Source organism: Mauremys mutica, chromosome 1, assembly GCF_020497125.1.
Source record: "Mauremys mutica isolate MM-2020 ecotype Southern chromosome 1, ASM2049712v1, whole genome shotgun sequence".
Taxonomy (NCBI): domain Eukaryota; kingdom Metazoa; phylum Chordata; order Testudines; family Geoemydidae; genus Mauremys; species Mauremys mutica.
Genome location: NC_059072.1, coordinates 151,290,890 through 151,314,971, shown reverse-complemented (window position 1 = coordinate 151,314,971; position 24,082 = coordinate 151,290,890). Strand labels below are relative to the sequence as shown.

Here is a 24,082-nt window from a genome sequence, read left to right as displayed (position 1 = left end):
CAAAACAAGACTTAGAACTCAGAAATTTCTTAATTACCCAGTCTGTGCACATGCTTCCAGACCACACAGTATTACTGCCAGAGGTGCTGAGCACCCACAGCTCCCATTTACCTCTGTTGCAGTTGTGAGCACTCAGCACTTCTGTGAATCAGGTCCTAAGCCGGTCTGTCTCAAGTTGGGCATTCAGAAAATAAGGAACGCAGTTAGTGGCCATCTGCTAATATTCTGATTTAAGTAACTTGTCCAACATCACATTGGAAACTTGTGGCAGAAGCAGGGATTGGACTGAGTTCTCTTCTACAATATTAACTTGCCTAAGCCACAAGACCATCTTTTCTCTTCTTGCCGCCCTTCCTTCCTCATAATCTTTACATGCCTTCCAACTTCTGCAAAAATGAGGCAGGGATCCTACAAACAGCATCATTCACTGCACAACCCTGATTCATTCCTTGTGCACTGCGCATTCTGTGCACTGAATTAAGGGTATCACATAGTGCTCTCTCAGGGTGCTGTTCTCATATGGTGCCTTCTTTGCTCTTTAGAGTTCTCTGGTCTTGCCCTCTCAAATCACCTGTCACTTTAAAAGCTCCCTGTACTGCCTGCTCTGGCCCTTTGATCAGTGGAAAGCTTGTGTTACTTTAACATGTGTAATACGGGCTCATAGAAATCAGAGGAGTTATCAGGACACTGAAAGTAACAACTCCAGCACACACAAGCTAGACTTGATTTCCTCCTAGACCCAGGAGCAGATTAGAGACAATAACATAATATGAAAACAAGACAAGAATTTAGCAGTAAGGTAAGATCATGGAGGGGCTGTCAACACTGATCATTACACATGGTAGCTGGCCCTTTAAGAGCTTGTGGTGTGGCCTCTCAGGACACCTAGACCTAGACCTTCACTAACTTCCTGGTGCTGCTCTGATTTGGCCCCTAGCCCCCTTCTGGTGCTGCTGTCTTAAGCCTTGTCTTCACTAGGAAAGAACGACTCCTCCATCCCGCTTACCTTGATCAGCTAACGTGTTAGAACGACAACAGCCTTGGCTACATTAGGGTGTCAGCATACATACATTGACACAATTTGGCTGATATATGCCTCAAGCACACCTTTCTTCCTAGTGGAGACATGGCCTAAGTGGGCTTGGCCCCTTAAGAGCTCCTAGGTTCCCTGTGCTGGTGCCTAGCCCTTTAAGAGCTTCCTTCACTGCGCTGTTGCATTGCCTGACGTGCTAAGTCCTGGCCGGGTTTCTCTCTCGGGGAGAGTGAAAAGCTCCTTGTGCTGCTCTGCCATAGTCGCTGGCCTTCTAAGAGCTCCCCCGGGGGGGGGGGGGGGAGGCTGCTCTTTTAGGCAGCCTGGTCCTTTAAGAGCATTCTGGTGGCGCTGCTCTGTTAGGGTGCAGAGGGCGTGGGGGCGCTTCTCAGGGTGCGTGGCCCTTTAAGAACTCCCATAGCTGTTCCTTCTTGGTGCCTAGTCCTGGAAACTTCTCCTCGCTCCTGGGACTTGTCTACACACCGAAATTGCACCGGTTTAACTCAAATCAAGTTAAAACAGTAGCTGAATTAAATCCTGTTTATTTAGTGCCACTCCTGAGTTTAGACGGGGTCTGGGCCCCTGTGCGAATGGCGCTGCCAGAGAGCGCTGCCTCGCAGAGGGTGCCCGCCGCCGGCTCTTTAACACTTCCCCTTCCCGCCGCGGCCCTCGCGGGGCGCTTGTCCCTTTAAGAGCTAGCCCCGCCCCCTGCTGCCTGGTGAGTGTTGCAAAAGCTGCGGCAGAGTCAGCGCCAAGGTAGCGTATGGAAAGCGGGGAGCCCCTGGTCCCCTCCCTGCCCTCGCCTTAGCTCCGGGCCCGGGTGGTGCCTGGCTGGCCGAGGCCTTGCAGCCCTGCGGAGTGGGTTGCATCTGCCCAAGCGCAGGGGGACGGACAATGATTGAGGCCCCCGGGGAAGGGAGGCCCAGCACGGGCAGCACCCAGTGTTCAGGGTGTGTGTGTGTGTGTGTCTGGGGTGAGGGACGGGGGCGAGGTGGAGTGGCTGAGAGTGAGGCAGCGAGGAGGGGCTGGGGGGGGGGGGCGAGGATCCCTCCCAAGGGCAGATGCAGGGAGGAAGGGGCGGGGGGTTAAGGCCCCCTCTTTGTCATGGCGTCCGCAGCGCTTTCCTTCTGCACCCCCGTCCAGCCATTCTAGGGGTGGCCACACCACGACCTGGGCGGGTCCTTCTGGGGGGAAGGCGCGTTCGGCCCCCGTGGTCATTCGGCCCTTGGCCTTTGCTCAGGCGGCTCGGGGGGTGGGGGGTGGAGTCTGTAACATGTGTACCCATCATGCCGCTCAGATGAGACCCCACCAGCTTGTTTATGGAGCAGATGAGTGCTGGGCAAGGCTCTGCATCCCCCGTGGTGGGCTGTCTGCCAGGGGTCCTAGAGCTCTACCGTCACTCGTGCTTTCTGGTTTTTTCCCCCCTCAGACAGGGTGAGGTGCAGTGCCCCCTGCCCTCACCATGGCCATGAGGGAGCTGGTGGAGCCTGAGTGCGGGGGCTCTAACCCCCTTATGAAGCTGGCTGGCCACTTTACCCAGGACAAGGCCCTGCGGCAGGAGGGGCTCCGAGGTCCCTCGGCCTGGCCCCCTGCAGGTCTTGGAGCAGAGGCAGTGAGTACTGGGGAATGGGTTGGGGAGTCCATCTGACTGCTGATGGGAGGAGAGTTGGTATGTCTGTTCTGTTGTGAGTGAGGGGCAGGGATGCACTGGGGCTTGGGAGTGGGGGGGGTCTGTCTGAGCACACGGGAGGCTGTCAGGGCAGGTGGGAGTGTGGAGGTTGTGAGGGGGCTGTCTTGTTAGTGGGAGAAGGGCTGTGAGGGATCATGGGGCCTACCCCACTGTAGGGGCTGGTTGTAGGATCACTAGATTGGTGGTGGTGTGGGGGTGTCTCCCAGTCACAGCAGGGGTCTATCCAGAAAGGAGAGATGTGGTGCCTGTCTCACCCATTGCAGGAGATCTGACTGGGTGGGATGTTGGTCCCGCTGTGTGTGTGGTGTGGATCTGTCACAGGTGGTGGTATGGTACAAGTTAGTCCCATGGTAGTGGGGAGGTGATGCTGGAGGCCAGGTCCCATCACTGGGGTGATTGTTTGGCATCTTTTCCCACAGGTGTCCAAACCTTTGGGAGTGGCCTCTGAAGATGAGGTAAGAACAATTGTATCACTCCCCTTATCATCCTTCTTACTGCCACATTCTCTCTGATCCGTCTTCACTCTTCCTGTCTCTCATTCCCTTTTTGCCCTACCTTCTTTCTCTCATGTTTTTTGGTTCCAGAGCGCCTGCTGGGTATTTCTCATCGAAAACTCTCTCTTTCTCTCCCTGGCAGCTGGCTGCAGAATTCCTACAAGAGCAGAATGCCCCTCTGCTCTCCCGTGCCCCACAGACCTTTAAAATGGATGATCTGCTGGCTGAGATGCAGGAGATTGAGCAGTCAAGCTTCCGCCAAGCCCCACAGCGAGGTGAAGGATGGGGGAGAAAGGGCTAGGGGCATTGGGGTTTCTGCCAGCCCTGGTGGTATGTCTTAAGGGGAACTGAAAGAGAAGGCCTGTTTAGCTAGGGCAGGGGGTGTCTGAAGATTAAGAGGCTAGGCTTTCTCTAATCCTCTTGGGGGTGGGGCACTTGGGGCTTGTCACTGAACCATCCCCATCTCTTGCCCTCTCCCAGCTCCAGGTGTGGCAGCTCTGGCTCTATCTGAGAACTGGGCCCAGGAATTTCTGGGGGCTGCAGATACTACAACTGACGTCTCCCCAGATTACAATGAGGCTGACTGGTCGCAGGAGTTCATTGCGGAGGTGACAGGTGAAGGCTCCCATTGTGAAGTTTGGGTGGGGTGTTGCCTGGTAGCATGCCCCCCTCTGTTTTCCCATGCAGGGGTTGTCTGTTGTGCATGAGATTAGAGTGCATCTGGTAGACGCAGCAGATAGTATTCAGAATAGGGCAGTTCGCCCTAGCAGCTTGCCTCCATGGGAATGTCACACTGGTACAACATGAGGGGTGAAATTAACCTGATTTAGAATCATAGAGTTTAGGGCCAGAAGGGACCAGCAGATCATCTAGTCTGACCTCCTGCACCCACAGTCTGGTCTCAATTCAGTTGTTGGGTTTAAAGTAGCCCCCAGGAGACTAGAGTATTGTGTGTATTAGTTAAACCATGCAAGCAACCCATGTAGGCCTTCCTATTGTGGTGTAGGAATGTCTTATTTTGGTTTAGCGAAAATCTTTTGAGAACAGGTTTAAGCTAAACTAAGATGCTCTTACACTGAAATAAGTGCCCAGAGAGAGGTTTGCATCAGTTTAACTAATTTGGTTTAAAAAACTTTAATTTAAACTAATGCAGCTTTTCCACATAGACAAGGCTAAAGCTGGTCTCTCCCTGGCCATATGTAGATCTCTGATGCTCCCTGTTGGGATGAAACTTGGGTCCTGGCCCAGAGGGGAATATTTTGTTGAATGTTTCAGCCAAATCTGTTAATCAGTTTCTGCGATCGTGAGGGGGAGGAGAGGGAATCTGTTTCCCACTTCAAAATAAATGTTGGGGTCCTTTCTGTGCCTGAAAACACATGCAATTAATGTTTCCTGCTGGGAGGGGAATAATCTGCTTCTTGCACTAGCTGGGGAAGTGACTTGCCCAAGGTCTCACAGCATGTAGAAGATTTGAGATGGACTCTAGTCTCCTCCGCTCTAACCAACTGAATCGCTATCTTGAACTGTTGGGCAGCAGTTAAACAGCTGCTATGCCCCACCCCAGAGGTGGCTTCTTTTCATTGATCAGTGAAACTATCCATATTTATTCCTTTCGTACACCCGTTGGAGACAGGCGTCATAATTCATATTTATGATGGTCTTTGAGAGGCTCTGATGAAAAGCTGGAAATTTGCAGTGCGTTATTCATTTTCCTGATGCATACAGCAGCCCACTTTGTTGCTGTCCATGTGGGATGCCAAAAATTTTTTGTTTGTTTTTTTAATAAAAAAAGTAAGAAAATTGGCACTTTGCCTAAATGAAATCTGCCTGCATAGACTAGTTGAATCTGAGGCTTGTTTTATTTTCAAGTAAACAAACAAAACTAAGGAAATGAATGGCAAGAACCCTCTGTTAATGTAACAATCCGGACTACAAATCTAAATGTAAATTGGAGCGATCCAAATTTGAAGTTTCTCTGAGCAGTGTTCTGTTTTATCTTCTTGTTCCTCACTTTTCTCCCACCACCCTGTACAGACCCTTTGTCTGTATCTCCTGCCAAGTGGGCAGAAGAATACCTGGAGCAGTCAGAGGAGAAGCTGTGGCTGGGGGAAACAGAAGACCAGTCACTGGCAGATAAGTGGTGAGTTTCTCTGTTCTTCGCTCCTGCACCCACTAATGTCCAGGGTGGGTGAGGTGTGGGAGATGACAGAAATCCACTCTCATCTCAGAGCTTTGGGTCTCAACCAAGATCTCAGATCCTCGCTTCAAGAAAGCGGAAGAGGCAGAGCCTTGTCCACCCAACACGGCAGTTTCAACAACAACATAACTAAACATGGGGATTCTGGTTCCATAGGGCTTGTCTATGCTGCAGCAATCGATGCATCGGTGGTCGATTTAGTGGGTCTAGTGAAAACCCGCTAAATTGACCACTGATTGCTCTTTCGTGGACTCCTGTACTCCACCTGATCGAGAAGAGTAAGGGGAGTTGACAGGAGAGTGTCTCCCATCAACGTCGTGTAGTGTGGACCCTGCGGTAAGTAGATCTAAGCTATGTCGATTTGAATTACACTATTCAAGTAATTCAAATTTCGTAGCTTAGATCGACTTTTCCCTTTAATGTAAACAAGGCCATAGAGTTTAAGGCCCTAAGGGACATTATGATCATTTAGTCTGACCTCCTGCAGAACACAAGATCAGAAAGTTAGATTCACAAAGGTACTTAAGTGCCTAAACTCCAGATTTAGGTGCCCAAGTTCTAGTTTTAGGCTCCATTGCAACTTACACTCCTGCCAAATCTCTGTAGGTGCCTAAAGTTACGCAGTGTCTACACTTGCAAGGTAAAAGTTCCCCAGGTTCCTAAGTCTCTGGGCATGTGCATAGTTGCCTCACAGTAGGTGTCTGGGCACCTAAGCCCCAGAACGATTCACAGACTCGGGGAAGATAGATGTTCACCTGCCTAAGTCCTGTGGGTGCTCAATCCAGTAGATGTGCTCAGAGGCTGCCTACTGCATCAGGTCCCATTCAAAATCCATCTGGAGATGGGGATGGTGGCAGCAGCCACCTTATAACTTTTAGCCCAGTGGTTAGAGCACTTGTCTGGGATGTGGGAGAGGTAAGTTTAATTCCCTCCTCTACCATAGCAGGAGAACAGATTTGCATAAGAGTCTTCCACCTCTCAGGTGTGTGCTCTAACCACTGGGCTATGGGATATTCTGGTGTGGGACTCCCTCAGTCTCTCCTGCTGAAGCTGTTCTATTGTGGATACATAATTTTAAAAATTCATGGGAGCCAGGGAACTGGACTCAGGGTCTCCCACCTCCCAGGTGAGTGCTCTAACCACCAGGCTACAGAGTTGTTCTCTCTCCCTCTGGCCAATTACTCTTTTTAAAAAGTATTTATCCACAGTGGAACAGCTTCAACAGGAGAGTCTGCTGGAGGCCCACATCAGAATATCCCTGAGAAGATTTGAACAGGGGTCTCCCACCTTTCTCCCACTCAGGCAGAGAGGGGGAATTGAATCTGGTCTTCCACATCCCAGGTGAGTGCTCAAACTACTGGGCTATATATATATAAAGTTGGGTACCACCACCACGTCGTCATCGTCCTTCTCCTCTGGCTGTTTTATGTGGAGTTAGACACCTGCCTAACTTGTTTTCACAAGAAACGCCTTTTGTGCCTAAGCTGAAGAGTCTGATTTCAGGAGAGGGGCTCCTGGCTGTGGATCACTAGCAGATGCAGGTGCCTATCTCTGTGCCCTGCTTAGGTGGATGCTCACCTAGTCTACTGGCTTTTGTGAATCGCATTCTAAGGTGCCCATCTCTCTTCAGTCATTGTACAGGGAGTTTGGGCACCTAACTCAGGCTTTATGGATCAGCGTGTTGTTCCTGTTTGTTTTTTTTTTCTGGGTGCCCAAAAGTTAGGCATTGCAGTGCTCTGCATCACACCGCCTAAATTCCTTTGTGAATCTAGCCCAGAGATGTCATCACAAAGACCAGTAACTTCTGTTTGAGCTAGAGCAGGGGTCGGCAACCTTTCAGAAGTGCTGTGCCGAGTCTTCATTTATTCACTCTAATTTAAGGTTTCGCGTGCTGGTAATACATTTTAATGTTTTTAGGTCTCTTTCTATATGTCTATAATATATAACTAAACTATTGTATGTAAAGTAAATAAGGTTTTTAAAATTTTAAATGTAGCTTCTTAAACATTAAATTAAAATGCAGAGCCCCCGGACTGGTGGCCAGGACCTGGGCAGTGTGAGTGCCATTGAAAATCAGCTCACGTGCCGCCTTCGGCACCCATGCTATAGGTTGCCTACCCCTGAGCTAGAGCATATCCATTAGAAAGATATTGAGCCTTGCTTTAAAGATTTCAAGTGATGGAGAATCCACAGCATTCCTAGGAATTTATTCTAATGGCTAATTATCCTTGCTGTTTAAAAAAGTTGCACTTCATCTTCAGTCTAAATGTATCTAGCTTAATTTTCCAGCCATTGGATCTTCTTTTGTCTTCGTTGGCTAGATTAAAGAGCTCTCTCCCATCAGATATCTTCTTCCTTTGTAGCTATTTATAGACTGTGACTTCATCTTCTCTTTAATAAGCTAAATACTCTTAAGTCACTGGAAGGCTGGTTTTCCAGACCTTGAATCTTTCTTGTTGCTCTTTACTGAACCCTTTCCCAATTTTCAATATCCTCTTTCAAATATAGACACCAGAACTAGACACTTCCAGGAATGGCTTCACCAATGTGTTTACAGAAGTAAAGCCATGCCTCCTACACCTGTTTGCTATTCCCATGTTTATATGTCCAAGGATTGCATTTGCCCTCTTAGCCAAGCTTCGCACTAGGAAAGCCTGTTCAGTTGATTATCCACCCTGACCCTACACCAGGGCTTCTCAGACTTTTGTACTGGTGACCCCTTTCACACAGCAAGCCTCTGAGTGCGACCCCGCCCCCCCGCTTATAAATTAAAAACACTTTTTTGTATATTTAACAAATATAAATGCTGGAGGCAAAGCAGGGTTTGGGGTGGAGGCTGACAGCTCGTGACCCTCCCATGTAATAACCTCACGAGCCCCTGAGGTGTCCCGACCTCCAGTTTGAGAACTCCTGCCTTACACCCTTTCCAGAGTCACTGTTCTCCAGGATACAGCCCCCATGCTGTATGTGTGACCTGTGTTCTTTATTCCTAGATATCTGACCTTGGTTTTGGCAGTATTAAAATGCTTAGCAAGAGATCCAAATTGCTTTATATAATTGGTTTATCCTTATTATTTCACTCTACCAATCGGTGTGTCATCTGGCACAGTTATCTCAGCAGTAATATATGGAGATACACCTCTCTCATAGAACTGGAAGGCACCTTGAAAGGTCATTGAGTCCAGTCCCCTGCCTTCACTAGCAGGACCAAGTACTGATTTTGCCCCAGATCCCTAAATGGCCCCCTCAAGGATTGAACTCTCAACCCTGGATTTAGCAGGCCAATGCTCAAACCACTGAGCTCTCCCAGCTCCCAGGTTGTTAATAAAGATTCTGAATAGTGTTGGGCGAAGAACAGATCACGTGGGCTCTCCAGCCTCAGGGACTGTTGTGTGGCCTGATGCAGAGAGAGGGGTAGACTGAACAAACATGGAGCCCCCTATTGCTAAGGCCTTGGCTACACTTGGACGTTATACTGCAATAAAGCCTCTCAGAGCGCTCTACTTTACTCCCCATCCACATTGGCAAGACACATAGAGCGCTCTGACTCCCTGGCTGGAGCACTCCTGGTACTCAGGGCCAGCTCCAGCGCAACAAGTAGGTGCTTGGGGCGGCCAAGGGGAAGGGGTGGCACGTTCGGCTCTTTGGCGGTGGGTCCCTCTCAGAGGGAAAGGCATGCCGCCAAAGAAGAAAGTGGCGCAGTGGAGCTGCCGCCAATCGCAGTCGCGGCTTCCCCCCCCCCCCCGACGCTTGGGGCGGCAAAAACCCTGGAGCTGGCCCTGCTGGTACTCCACCTCCCCGAGAGGATTAACAGCTGTTGCGTATTGGGTGACAGGCTTCAGTGCCGGTGTAAACAAGAAGTAACATTACAAACGTCCCATAATCCCCTTAACTGAAGTGGCCTCTCTTGTCTTTGTGAACTCGGGACAGGGAAGTGCCCTTTCAAAGCTCAGTTTTGGAGTGCGGGCTGCTTATCTGGTCTGAGAAAAACACGAACAGCTAATGTTTGCTGAGAGAGAGAGAGAGAGGTGGGGGAAGGAGAGGGGTCTGAACTTACAAGACAGCGTGCTGACACACTCTCAACACCCCAAAAACCCACTCTCTCTCCCGCCACACTCCCTGTCATGCTCCACCCCTCCCCCCATTTGAAAAGCACATTGCAACCACTTGAAGCCGGGATAGCTGCTCATAATGCACCTCTCCCAATGCAGCTGCAAGTGCTGCAAATGTGGCCATGCCAGTGCACTTTCAGCTCTGTCTGGACAGACAGGAGCGCTTTCCCTACTGTGCTCTCCAAAGGCTAGTTTAACTTAAATTGCTCTACAGTTGCAAGTGTAGCCAAGCCCTTAGTGTCAGATCAGACTCTTTCTGTCTCTCTCTCTCTCTGATTACAGGTATGAGGAATATCAACCTGAGGATGAGCTTAAGAAAACTGCCAATGATTTCCTTTCTAAAGTGGATGACCCCAAACTCAACAATTCTGAGGTGAGAAATGCCATGGAGCCCCACGAAGGTATGTGTGTGTGTGTGTGTGGTGGTGGGCGGGGGGGTGAGACCTCCTGCCATTCTGTGTCTCCCCTCCTTTCTCCCTCTAGTTCTGGGGGTTGAGCTCTACAACCCCCAGGATCATGCCTTCCACCATACAACTCTGGTGAAACTGGCACATTTTATCCCCTTTTCCTTCTGGTTCTATTGATTCTGGGGGCCCAGATCTGCCTAGCAAATATGGAGAGTTTGGTGAGGGTTGTTGGTGAAGGTTTCTTCCCACATTTCATTTCTTTGCCACAGTTCCTAAAGTTTGTCCGCCAGATTGGAGACGGGAGGGTGTCGATTGAGGCTAATCAGGTGACCCTGACCCCCAGAGACCAGGATCAGGCAGAGCAGTGGACAGCTGAGTTTATACAGCAGCAGGTAGGACCCCAGCCCCAGCTGCTCACAGGTGTGCAAACTTCCTTGCAGCCCTGCCCAGCCTGGGGGAGGGGAGGGACAATGGCAGGGTGAACTTTCTCTCAGCAGGGTCCCGTTAACGTTCAGCCAACAGTGGCGTGGGGCTTCCAGAGCATGAGCTTCTCCAAAGCAGTGCCTACCCAGGAGCAGGGATGGGCTCTGGCAGTGTGAACTTCTTCACAGCGATGCCTTGGCAGGTGGGAGAATCCAGAATGTGGTTGCTCCATTGCAGTATCCCTGTGCAATTAGTGTTCACTTGTGTGGGTGGAGGGGGGGGGGGTCCTTCCAGCACCCCTTGCTGGAGGGGGAGATGCATTGCATTGCTTTTTAATCTTGCAATCTCAAGGAGCTCCATCTTATTTCTTTCCCTCTAGGGGGTATCAGATGCCTGGGTGGATCAGTTCTCCCGAACTGGGAATGTGTCAACTCTGGATACAGAATTTCAGCAAGCCAAGACTGCAGTGGAGGTAAAACTGGAGGGGAGAGTGTGACATTCCCCTCTGGTGTTATCTGGACCAGTGATGTGCTAGGTCACTCCAATCCTTGACACTGGGAGCCAGCCTTACCCTGCTCTGCTGTGAGAACCCCCACTCCTGGACTGTTCACGCACAGCCTCTGGCATGTGAGCTGCTCAGATTGTGCAATCGAATGACACTAGCCAATATCTCTGGTCCCAGACACGACCCTAGGAACCTCCATCTTGCAGTGTCCAGTTATACGCTTACAGCATCCAGTGGGCAGATGAGTTTGTCAGTTTAACAAAGAAATTGATATGTACCAGGCTTGTTATCCCAAGGGGAGTCTCTGACACGCTTCAAACCAAACACACTGCTTCAGGTTAAATAAACAAACAGATTTATTAACTATAAAGATATAAATGATTATAAGTCAAAGCACAACAAGTCAGATTTGGTCAAATGAAATAAAAGCAAAACGCATTCTAAGCTGGTCTTAACACTTTCAATACCCTTACAAACTTCAGAGTCAGGTGAACGTTACCTCATCGTAGACCTAAAATGACCAAAGGAAGGAGGGTGACTCACTCGAGAGTCCAACAGATCCTTTGTTGTTGCCTAGGCCAGTGTCCCTTATTCCTGTGAGGCTGGGCTGGATTTGTCCCATACATGCCCTGAGGGGGTGTGAACTGCCCCTCTGCTCTTGGAGTTTTTGCCTGGGCTTGTTTTAAGCCATGAGGACACATTTTCAGCCTCATAACCTCATGAAATTATAATCTATAACATTACTGTAAAAACAATTACTATAACTTCACTGTAACAGCAATGCTCAGTGCATCATGAGTCTTCTGAAGACACCCAACATGGCAAACTGTGTATTGGATACCAGACAATCCTTTTATAAGGATGAACATGGGGGGTGTAGGGTTTTCCCATGAGGTACAGAGCGTCACAGAGAGGTTGGGGTATGAAGGGTGCTTCAGGGCCCCAGAACTGTCTGAGTCCCCTTTCTTGCGAGGGGAGAGATGAGGAGTGGGGCTCAGAGGCCTAGAGAGAGGAATCTCCAGGGAACATGTAGGGGGAGCTCAGCAGGGTGCTATCCTTTAACCTCCTCCTCCTCTCTTCAGTCAGATGTGGATTTCTGGGACAAGCTTCAGGCAGAGTGGGAGGAGATGGCCAAGCGAGATGCAGAGGCTCACCCCTGGCTCTCAGATTATGAGGACCTCAGTACCTCCTCCTATGACAAGGTAATGGGGGGCAGCGAATGCGGGTCCTGGTGCTGTGCTGGGCAGTTCTGAGAGCTCCCAAAATCTCTTCTCCCAGGCTGAGAGTAATGGTTACTGAGAGTGCTGCTGCAAGGCAGCTCATGCTGCTGGGATCCCCTCTTAATGTCAAAGGCCAGACCCTGTTCCTGACAGCCGGTCTCTTGTGGGCATGGGTGGGCACTGCTGTGAGGAAGTTTGCTGCTGCCAGAGTCTCTGTCAATACCTTTGACCGGGGTCAGACTGGAAAAAATACATGGTGGTTCTTGCCAAAGCCCTGCCCACTGCTGAAGATGCAAATCAGTTGTAACACACCAGCAGTTAATTCTGGTGCTCCCCACAACACAAGCCATTTCTTTCTGTGTCCCCTGTATTGATGGAGACTCCCTAAATTTGGTAAACTTTACACACACAACCCTGCACAACCGATACATCTCTCCCCAGGCTGGGGCGTGGGACCTTTCACCCCAGACTGAGTGGGAAGCAGAGGGGGCAGGAGCTGCTTTGCCCACGTCTGCTGCGAGCTGGCACACTCCAGCCCTCTCAGGAGGGACATACCAGCCGCTCCATGCGCTGAGGGACCACCCGTTCATCACCCATTGCAGTGTCTCTGGCTGTTGGAGCTGAAATGGGTGGGAGTGTTGATCTGGCATGTGGGTGCACATCAGCTGTTTCTGAGTCATGCCCTTGACGCACCTGTCTCCTGCCCATAGTGTTGACCCCTTGCTTGCTGTCTCTGGTAGGGTTATCTCTTTGAGAAGGACAATCCCATGAGGGATCATCCACAGCCATTTGACGAGGGTCTGAAGTGCCTGGAGAAGGGTGACCTCCCCAATGCTGTCCTGCTCTTTGAGGCTGCGGTGCAGCAGAAACCTGACCACGTGGAGGTGAGGAGCAAGGAGAGCAGGTCTGCTCCAGGTATCTTGCCATTTGGAGCCTGGCTCAGCTCCCTAAGCAAGGTCAGACTGGGTTAGTCTAGGGATGGGAGATCCACTTGTCAGAGTTTCAAAGCAACTGCACTTGTATCCTCACCTTCGTGGCCCACTCCGGGGGTGCTCAGCCTTGTCTCAGGTTTCTAGCCCTCATGTCTCTGGGCAGGGGGCCCATGTCCCACTCCTTTCTGGCTGGGAGTTTTACAGCTGTACAGCTCCCTACCATACACTATCACCAGCAAGCAAGTCTGCCTAATGGCCAGAGCCTCTGTGTTGCTTTCTCTCCACAGACAACAGTGTTTTACCTGTCACCATACAGCTCTTCCAAAGCAAAGTACATTTATTCTAGGGCAAAAGCATCACAGAAAAACCATATTAAAAACAATAAAAATTCTTACCCGCTTGCTAAGTACGCCAGCAATCACTCACCTTCCACATGCAGAATCTGGTAAGCCAGCGCCCTTCCAATCCTTCCACAAGGCTTGGGACTCCCCTTGGACAGAAGGTCCTGCCCATTTGCTGAATCAAAATAAGATCCTGAATATCTTTAAACTCAGCCTTTTATACCAGAAGCCCTTTCTTTGTCACTTGGTCTCTGGAAGACCCAGCTCGTACCAGTATATGCAAACCTCCCTCGGGTATGGTGCTTCTCTGGGGATGTTTACAATCCCCAGGGTAATCACCCCCACTGTTTTTAGCTCCTGGAGGAGCTGAGGTAACCTGCCCCCATGGAGTAGAACATGATCATACAGAGAACTTTTATGAATGTAATACAAGGATCCCCAGAGATACAGCCTGGGGTTGCAATATGGCCCACCACTCCAGGCCTGGGGGATCTGTGCTGCAGGGGGTGGTGTGGGTGACTCCTGTTCTCAGGTGTATAACTCTGGCCGTGTACTTGTATGTGAACCCCAGGGGGCTCACTGAGAAGATGGTCAAGCTGTGTGCACCTGACCTATGGTGCAGAAGGTCTCCCAGACTAAAGCTGGTTAGAATCTTGGGGCTATAACTGAGATGGGTCAGGTTCTAGGGTATCTGTCTTCCTGAAGCACCAGACTCCCTGCATGAGATGCTGAAGTCCTTACCATGGTGGCATTGGAGTCACAAGGTGGGTGATGCTCAGTGGCTTCAACAGCCATGCAAATGCTGAGTCTTTTGAGTCAGCTGAGGACTTGACAGCTAGGGTGGGTTGATCCTAGGAGTCTGGCTCAACTCAGACAGCTGGTCTCACTTCTGATTTGGTGTCCTGATTAGGATTGGAGGTTGGACAACTGGAGAGCTTACCCTTGCCCTGGCCAGATCACTATCTCCTGTTGTTTGAGGTCAGGGCACGCTGCTCCATTTGGGTGAAGGGCCAGTTCTGACAATCTGCTGTCAGTGATGGGACTGAAACACTTGAGGGAGATGAACATAGATTCATAGACTTAAGGTCAGAAGGGACCATTATGGTCATCTAGTCTGATCTCCTGCACAATGCAGGCCACAGAATTTCACCCACCCACTCCTGTAACAAACCCCTAACTTATGTCCGAGTTATTGAAGTCTTCAAATCGAGGTTTAAAGACCTCAAGGTGCAGGGAATCCTCCAGCAAGTGACCCGTGCTCCATGCTGCAGAGGAAGGCGAAAAACCTCCAGGGCCTCTGCCAATCTGCCCTGGAGGAAAATTCCTTCCCAGCCCCAGATATGGAGATCAGTTAAACCCTGAGCATGTGGGCAAGACTCACCAGCCAGCACCCAGGAAAGAATTCTCTGTAGTAACTCAGATCCATCCCATCACAGACCATTGGGCATATTTACCTGCTAATAATCAAAGATCAATTAATTGCCAAAATGAGGCTATCCCATCATACCATCCCCTCCATAAACTTATCAAGCTTAGTCTTGAAGCCAGATATGTCTTTTGCCCCCACTACTCCCCTTGGAAGGCTGTTCCAGAACTTCACTCCTCTAACGGTTAGAAACCTTCATCTAATTTCAAATCTAAACTTCCTAGTGTCCAGTTTATATCCATTTGTTACATAACATAAGAACATAAGAACATAAGAAAGGCCGTACCGGGTCAGACCAAAGGTCCATCTAGCCCAGTATCTGTCTACCGACAGTGGCCAATGCCAGGTGCCCCTGAGGGAGTGAACCTAACAGGCAATGATCAAGTGATCTCTCTCCTGCCATCCATCTCCATCCTCTGACGAACAGAGGCTAGGGACACCATTCTTACCCATCCTGGCTAATAGCCATTTATGGACTTAGCCACCATGAATTTATCCAGTTCCCTTTTAAACATTGTTATAGTCCTAGCCTTCACAACCTCCTCAGGTAAGGAGTTCCACAAGTTGACTGTGCGCTGCGTGAAGAAGAACTTCCTTTTATTTGTTTTAAACCTGCTGCCTATTAATTTCATTTGGTGACCCCTAGTTCTTGTATTATGGGAATAAGTAAATAACTTTTCCTTATCCATTTTCTCAACATCACTCATGATTTTATATACCTGTATCATGTCCCCCCTTAGTCTTCTCTTTTCCAAACTGAAGAGTCCTAGCCTCTTTAATCTTTCCTCATATGGGACCCTCTCTAAACCCCTAATCATTTTAGTTGCTCTTTTCTGAACCTTTTCTAGTGCTAGAATATCTTTTTTGAGGTGAGGAGACCACATCTGTACACAGTATTCGAGATGTGGGCGTACCATGGATTTATATAAGGGCAATAATATATTCTCAGTCTTATTCTCTATCCCCTTTTTAATGATTCCTAACATCCTGTTTGCTTTTTTGACCGCCTCTGCACACTGCGTGGACATCTTCAGAGAACTATCCACGATAACTCCAAGATCTTTTTCCTGACTCGTTGTAGCTAAATTAGCCCCCATCATGTTGTATGTATAGTTGGGGTTATTTTTTCCAATGTGCATTACTTTACATTTATCCACATTAAATTTCATTTGCCATTTTGTTGCCCAATCACTTAGTTTTGTGAGATCTTTTTGAAGTTCTTCACAATCTGCTTTGGTCTTAACTATCTTGAGTAGTTTAGTATCATCTGCAAACTTTGCCACCTCACTGTTTACCCCTTTCTCCAGATCATTTATGAATAAATTGAATAGGATTGGTCCTAGGACTGACCCTTGGGGAACACCACTAGTTACCCCTCTCCATTCTGAGAATTTACCATTAATTCCTACCCTTTGTTCCCTGTCCATTAACCAGTTCTCAATCCATGAAAGGACCTTTCCTTTTATCCCATGACAGCTTAATTTACGTAAGAGCCTTTGGTGAGGGACCTTGTCAAAGGCTTTCTGGAAATCTAAGTACACTATGTCCACCGGATCCCCCTTGTCCACATGTTTGTTGACCCCTTCAAAGAACTCTAATAGATTAGTAAGACACGATTTCCCTTTACAGAAACCATGTTGACTATTGCTCAAGAGTTTATGTTTTTCTATGTGTCTGACAATTTTATTCTTTACTATTGTTTCAACTAATTTGCCCGGTACCGACGTTAGACTTACCGGTCTGTAATTGCCGGGATCACCCCTAGAGCCCTTTTTAAATATTGGCGTTACATTAGCTAACTTCCAGTCATTGGGTACCGAAGCCGATTTAAAGGACAGGTTACAAACCTTAGTTAATAGTTCCGCAACTTCACATTTGAGTTCTTTCAGAACTCTTGGGTGAATGCCATCTGGTCCCGGTGACTTGTTAATGTTGAGTTTATCAATTAATTCCAAAACCTCCTCTAGTGACACTTCAATCTGTGACAGTTCCTCAGATTTGTCACCTACAAAAGCCAGCTCAGGTTTGGGAATCTCCCTAACATCCTCAGCCGTGAAGACTGAAGCAAAGAATCCATTTAGTTTCTCCGCAATGACTTTATCATCTTTAAGCGCTCCTTTTGAATTTTGATCATCAAGGGGCCCCACTGGTTGTTTAGCAGGCTTCCTGCTTCTGATGTACTTAAAAAACATTTTGTTATTACCTTTGGAGTTTTTGGCTAGCCGTTCTTCAAACTCCTCTTTGGCTTTTCTTATTACACTCTTGCACTTAAGTTGGCAGTGTTTGTGCTCCTTTCTATTTGCCTCACTAGGATTTGACTTCCACTTTTTAAAGGAAGTCTTTTTATCTCTCATTGCTTCTTTTACATGGTTGTTAAGCCACGGTGGCTCTTTTTTAGTTCTCTTACTGTTTTTCTTAATTTGGGGTATACATTGAAGTTGGGCCTCTATTATGGTGTCTTTAAAAAGGGCCCACGCAACTTGCAGGGATTTCACTTTAGTCACTGTACCTTTTAACTTTTGTCTAACTAACCCCCTCATTTTTGTATAGTTCCCCCTTTTGAAATTAAAGGCCACAGTGTTGGGCAGTTGAGATGTTCTTCCCCTCACAGGGATGTTGAATGCTATTGTATTATGGTCACTATTTCCAAGCGGTCCTGCTATATTTACCTCTTGGACCAGCTCCTGTGCTCCACTCAAGATTAAATCTAGAGTCGCCTCTCCCCATGTGGGTTCCCGTACCAGCTGCTCCATGAAGCAGTCATTTAAAGTATCGAGAAATTTTATCTCGGCATTTCGTCCTGAAGTGAAATGTTCCCAGTCAATATGGGGATAATTGAAATCCCCCACTATTATTGGGTTCTTAATTTTGATAGCCTCTCTAATTTCCCTTAGCATTTCATCATCACTATTACTGTCCTGGTCAGGTGGTCGATAATAGATCCCTACTGTTATATTTTTACTAGAGCATGAAATTTCTATCCATAGAGACTCTATGGAACCTGTGGATTCGCTTAATTCGCTTATTGTTCTTGTGTCCACATTGGTACTAAGCTTAAATAATTCCTCTCCCTCCTTGATATTTATCCCTCTGATATATTTATAAAGAGCAATCATATTTCCCCTCAGCCTTCTTTTGGTTAGGCTAAACAAGCCAAGCTCTTTCAGTCTCCTTTCATAAGACAGGCTTTCCATTCCTTGGATCATCCTAGTAGCCCTTCTCTGTACCTGTTCCGGTTTGAATTCATCCTTCTTAAACATGGGAGACCAGAACTGCACACAGTATTCCAGATGAGGTCTCACCAGTGCCTTGTATAACAGTACTAACACCTCCTTATCTTTACTGGAAATACCTCGCCTGATGCATCCTAAAACCGCATAAGTTTTTTTTTTAACGGCCATATCACATTGGTGGCTCATAGTCATCCTGTGATCAACCAATACTCCGAGGTCCTTCTCCTCCTCTGTTACTTCCAACTGATGTGTCCCCAATTTATAACCAAAATTCTTGTTATTAATCCCTAAATGCATGACCTTGCACTTTTCACTATTAAATTTCATCCTATTACTATTACTCCAGTTTACAAGGTCATCCAGATCTTCCTGTATGATATCCCTTCTCTGTATTAGCAATACCTCCCAGCTTTGTGTCATCTGCAAACTTTATTAGCACATTCCCACTTTTTGTGCCAAGATCAGTAATAAAAAGATTAAATACGATTGGTCCCAAAACCGATCCCTGAGGAACTCTACTAGTAACCTCCTTCCAGCCTGACAGTTCACCTTTCAGTACGACCTGTTGTAGTCTCCCCTTTAACCAGTTCCTTATCCACCTTTCAATTTTCATATTGATCCCCATCTTTTCCAATTTAACTAATAATTCCCCATGTGGAACCGTATCAAATGCCTTACTAAAAACGAGGTAAATTAGATTCACTGTGTTTCCTTTGTCTAAAAAATCTGTTACCTTCTCAAAGAAGGAGATCAGGCTGGTTTGGCACGATCCACCTTTTGTAAAACCATGTTGTATTTTGTCCCAATTACCATTGACCTCAGTGTCCTTAACTACTTTCTCCTTCAAAATTTTTTCCAAGATCCTACATACTACAGATGTCAAACTAACAGGCCTATAGTTACTCGGATCACTTTTTTTTCACCTTTCTTAAAAATAGGAACTATGTTAGCAATTTTCCAGTTGTATGGTACAACCCCTGAGTTTACTGATTCATTAAAAATTCTTGCTAATGGGCTTGCAATTTAATGTGGCAGTTCCTTTAATATTCTTGGATGAAGATTATTTGGGCCCCCCAATTTTGTCCCATTAAGCTGTTCGAGTTTGGCTTCTACCTCGGATGTGGTAATATCTACCTCCATATCCTCATTCCCATTTGTCATCCTACCATTATCCCAGTGTTTTGATAGGACTATGGGCTCTTGTCTTTGCCATTGATCATGTGGCCTCTTAGGCACCTACTTCCTTGGCTTTGTCCTTATGAGTCACCATGGTTTAGACTCTAGAGGGCCAGTGACAGAGTGAGAGGGAATATTGTTGGAATGGCCATCGTGGAAGTCTTGGGCCCATTCTATATGGTGTGCTATGGCTGTGCAGGAGACAAAGAAGGGATGCTTTGCTGTCGTCCTAGTATTCACAGAGCCCTGATCAGGCGGCTAGTCTGAGTCCTTGCTGTGAGGATAAAATTGAGATTCGGACTAAACTCTGTTTTCCAGGGGACAGGGCAGTGTTCCGAGGGCACGCATGTTCAGTCAGCTCTGCTGGAGTCTCAGGTAGTTTCACACTGAGGCTCTGGAAGGGTGGGGGCACATAGTCATCACCTGTGTTGGCTCATGAAGGCCATTGACAAGTGGCTGGGTCCATTGCTGGTGGCTAGTAACACTTCTCTTAAAGAGAACAGGGTACCGGCTTCCCTGCTTAAGGGGACTTTTGTATGGCTTATGCTTGTTACTTCATGATGTCAGCTCAGCCAACTGTCAGCCTGGATCAAACCTTCCGTTTCTGGGTGAGACGATGAGCACGCTTAGGGTGTGGGGGCGAGACAACTCATAATATCTAGCTGATTTAAACCTCTTTAACGTTAGTCAGTCGGGATGGTTGTGGGTGCAGCAAGGAGGCTGTGCTGGCTACATGCGTAGGTGATCTGGTGATGGATGAAGATCAAGTCAGGTGTCAATGCTGCTATATTTAGATCTCTCAGCTGCCTCAGTACTGTCGATCATGACATAATGATTAGCCTGTGGACCACAGCAAGCTGCTGCTGACTGAGTCTCTTATCTCTTAGCATTCCCACTCCAATATCCTGTCTTCTGGGCTGTGCCACCTCTCTGAGGCCCTCAGTGGCCTGAGACCTGCCTCTTTCTTCCTTACCCTGCAGTCTAGTCCCAGTTGTGATGGGTGGAGGTGCTAAAGCTGGAGCCCCCAGCGTTTAGCAGCGGGGGGACTGCTGGCAGCATGTTGTGTGTGGGGGGGCTAGGGGGCAGCACGGGGGGGGCGGGGAGGAACTCACTCCCCCTCCACCTTTCCAAATAGCCCAAACCTGCTGACTTCCAGGATGCATTGCAGAGCCCACCTATTTTCCTGGGGAGTGTGGGAGAGGTGAGGGGTTGGTTAACAGAAGTGGGCTGAGGCTGCTGACTTGGGTACAGCTATTTTTAATCTCCAAAAAAGGTGCCCAGGGCACATGATGGTGCCTTTAATTGTATTTGCAATCTGAAGAAGTATAAATAAGCTTGTCTCTGTTTCTGCATCAGGCCTGGCAGTACCTGGGAACCACCCAAGCAGAGAATGAACAAGAGCTGTCTGCAATCAGTGCCCTCAGGCAGTGAGTAGCTAGTGAAGAGGGGATCTAAAGCAGGACTCCTGGGTTCTGCTCGTGGCTCCCAGAGGGACTGGCTTGCTGGCCACTAATGACACACCTTTATCTTGGTTGTCCTGCTTAAAGGCTAAACAAAGTTCCAGTGCTTTTTTTCCCTGCACCAAATGCAAACTTGGAAGGATAAGTTCCCTGTGGATTGCTGTGGAGAGTTGGGTTCTGACCCAATCAAGGTCTCCTGCCCTGTAATGGATCCCTCCTTAATTTGCCTGGACACTGGCGCTTGCTGTTCAACGTGTTCATAGCCCACCAAGGTGGCTGGAGAAGTGTTCTTAAAAGGCCACTGAAGCTTCTTATCCACATCTCCAAAAATGTGAATGCTGTGCACTCTCTCCCCCTCTGCCCTGCAGGTGCCTGGAGCTGCAGCCAGAGAATGTAACTGCGCTCATGGCTTTGGCCGTCAGCTTCACCAATGAGTCTCTGCAGAAGCAGGCATGCGAAACCCTGCGTGACTGGTTGCGCCACAAGCCAGCCTATGCCCACCTGGTGGGGAAGGAGCCAGAAGGAAGCAGCTTGGGGTCCTCCAAGCGCATCTTGGGCTCCCTACTGTCTGAGTGAGTCTGGAGGATGGGGAAACTGAGGGAGGTGCAGAATATCCTAGACCTGCTTGTGGTCTTGTAGCTGGGTCCATTGGGGTGGGGGTGACCCCAGAAAGGGTTGGGGGGGGAGCTTGCGCCCATCAATGGGTGGGTTCCCTCATTCTCTCCCTCCTCAGCTCCCTGTTCATGGAGGTGAAGGACCTGTTCCTGGCAGCCGTGCGCAGTGACCCCTCGGCCGTGGACCCCGATGTGCAGTGCGGCCTGGGCGTCCTCTTCAACCTGAGCGGCGAGTATGAGAAGGCCGTGGACTGCTTCAGTGCCGCATTGAGCGTGCGCCCCAACGTAAGGGGGCAGAGTGGGGTTTAGGGGGGCAGGGCTGATGAAGGATTGTGGGTGTGTATGGGGAGGTGGGGCTGGGCTCTGCCCTGCGGGGAAAGGCCAGTGGGGTGAGCAGCAGGCTGACCTGAGGGGGTGGGTAGGTTTGAATACTGGATGGAGTGGGGAAGAGATGGGGAAGTGGGGAGGGTTGTGAAGGACAGGCTCGGTGGGATGCCTGGTGCCCCTGTCACTTAGTTCCACTTGCTTCCCCCCCCCCCGACTCCAGGATCACCTCCTGTGGAACAAGCTGGGTGCCACTCTGGCCAACGGGAATCGCAGTGAGGAGGCTGTGGCCGCCTATCGCCGGGCACTGGAGCTGCAGCCAGGCTACATCCGCTCCCGCTACAACCTGGGCATCAGCTGCATCAACCTGGGGGCCCATCGGTGAGTGGGAATGAGGGGCCAGATGGGGGTTGGGTACTGGGGGTGGCCAAGTCTGCTATGACGAAGTATCAGTGGGGGCCAATCAGTTAGTTGGGAAGGGGGGTCAAGGGAAGGGAAGCTAGTGGCTACGTGTGAGGGGCTATTGGTGGGGAAGTTCCACTTGGTCCCTCTGGGCATAGGATGCGCTCCTTAACCTTGGCAAGGAGGGAGCAGAGCAGGTCTGTCTGCCCCAGGAGCAAAGTACCAACCCACATGCTTCCCACTCCCTTGATTCCCAGTATCAAAGGGAGGGAGCATCTCGGAGCTACAGAAAGGATCTGTTGTGGTTGCCTTCAAGCTTGTGCCTGGAGGTGGGGCTGTCAAGCCACGTCCATTGCAGCTTGGACATTGGCTTCATTGGTCCCGTGGGCCAATGATGAGGTGTGTGAGGAGCAGGGGTAAGAAGAATGGCTGGAGGAAGTGTGGAAGGGTGATTATTGAGCCATCCAAAGAGGGGATCTAGTGGGTCCTTCTCACCCATAGGATGTACAAACCTCCCCAGTTAACTCTGTCTCCCTCCCTCCCCTGGTCAGTGAAGCAGTGGAGCACTTCCTGGAGGCCCTGCACATGCAGCAGAAGAGCCGGGGCCCACGGGGCCAGCAAGGTGCCATGTCTGACAACATCTGGAGCACCCTCCGCATGGCCCTTTCCATGCTGGGCCAGAGTGATCTGTATGGGGCAGCCGATGCCCGTGACCTTCCCACCCTGCTCCAGGCCTTTGGCTTGCAGCAGTGACTTGAGGACGGGCTCCCCTGTGAATGCAGGGTGGGCCCAGGCCAGTAGTTATGTCCCACAAGCTCCTTCTAGGGAGGGGAAAAAACAAAGGTTTACTGGGGTTCACACACATCATCTTTTCAAATCTGCCCTTCAGCTGCTGGGGGCAAGTCATTGGCTGCCATTTCTGTAGGACCTCCCACGGTAGCGTGTAACTTCTCACCTGCCTCTTGTGGCCTGAGCATCTGTGAGCGGCTCATGTGGCGCCATCTCCCCAAGGGACTGTGACCCTCCACGGGGAAGTGCTGCTGGCACGGGGAAGCAAATCAGTGGTGGGTGGAAGGGATGGGGACATAGGAACATATCAAGATCACTTCTTAGAAGATAAAATAACAAGTTTGCATTTGTGATACCCTCATGTCAGACCCTGCCATAACTATGCTGTGCAGCTGAGACTGCCCACTCAAACGACTGGCTCTGGGCGTGCTGGCTAGGTGTAGGAGTGCTTTCTAGTGCTGGGGCTGCCCGTCCCGGCTTGCTGTGGGGTCTGTGAGTGCTGGGGCTACTAACCCTGGGTCTTTCCCAGCTGAGCATACAGCCCTACCCCCACCACGTGTGTGCAGTGGGTGGGTCACTTTGTGAGGCTTGTTGGTTTTTCTTTCCCCTCTTCCATGTGCTAGTAACAGTGTCCTGGTTCTGAGTGTCTCTCACTGGGCTCGCTCTCACTTGGGATTTGTGAGGAGGCTCTGAGACTGCAGTGAGAAGAGGCCCTGGGGCTGAGTTTGGGGGGTCACCCAGAAACTGGGGGGAAGCTGGCTAACTATAAAAGCACCTTGGCCAAAAGCAGGGATGGGGGTAAGGTCTTAATTTTCACTTGATTGTCCATCATTGTACAATAAACTGGGAATTATTTTCTCTGTGCAGATGGTCTCTTCCCCCCGCCCCCCACCTGTAATTGAATCTTGTGAATTATAAATATCTGTATATGATTTTGGAGGGAAAATTTTTTTAATTGTAAAATATTTTGTATAATAGAAGGGAAAAAATTAAACTTGTCAAAATATTGTAGTGTCTGGCTGTGTATTGGAGGGGTGTACAAGCCTTTGCGTGCGGAAGCGCCTGTGGAATTTGAGAGGAGGCTACCCTTGCTCTGGGATGCTTCGACACCCCCAGGAAAGGATGTTGGGGTAGGGCGTAACTGTAGAGGGTTGCTGCTGCTGTCTGTGCGTCTCCCCCTACCCTGCACCTTCGTGGGACATTAAGGCAGTCTAGGCCTCCACCACTTGGAGTTCTGGTGCCAGACAAAGGCCCCCAATCTGCACAATAGTCAGTGGCAAAGGTGGCCTTAGCTGGGCTCCCGCAGA

At 49.2% G+C, this 24,082-nt stretch overlaps 1 protein-coding gene across 4 annotated transcripts; it reads left to right on the top strand.

Annotated features, from left to right (window-relative positions):
• The first annotated feature begins 1,517 nt into the window (after positions 1 to 1,517).
• PEX5 (peroxisomal biogenesis factor 5) lies at positions 1,518 to 23,782 on the top strand. 4 transcript variants are annotated; one of them, XM_045000151.1, is made up of 16 exons: positions 1,518 to 1,786; positions 2,460 to 2,642; positions 3,140 to 3,175; positions 3,357 to 3,489; positions 3,695 to 3,829; positions 5,249 to 5,354; positions 9,806 to 9,896; positions 10,200 to 10,322; positions 10,733 to 10,825; positions 11,941 to 12,060; positions 12,819 to 12,962; positions 20,543 to 20,613; positions 21,015 to 21,218; positions 21,380 to 21,545; positions 21,808 to 21,965; positions 22,543 to 23,782. In XM_045000151.1, exons 2-16 carry the CDS (start codon positions 2,493 to 2,495, stop codon positions 22,619 to 22,621), a joined length of 1,809 nt encoding a protein of 602 aa, XP_044856086.1. In that variant the 5' UTR covers positions 1,518 to 1,786; positions 2,460 to 2,492; the 3' UTR covers positions 22,622 to 23,782. The 4 variants fall into 4 exon arrangements, with proteins under 4 accessions (XP_044856086.1, XP_044856081.1, XP_044856073.1 ...); XM_045000138.1 differs by having other exon boundaries at positions 1,523 to 1,786; positions 22,538 to 23,782; XM_045000139.1 differs by lacking the exon at positions 1,518 to 1,786 and adding an exon at positions 1,862 to 1,980 and having other exon boundaries at positions 22,538 to 23,782.
• The last annotated feature ends 300 nt before the right edge of the window (positions 23,783 to 24,082 follow it).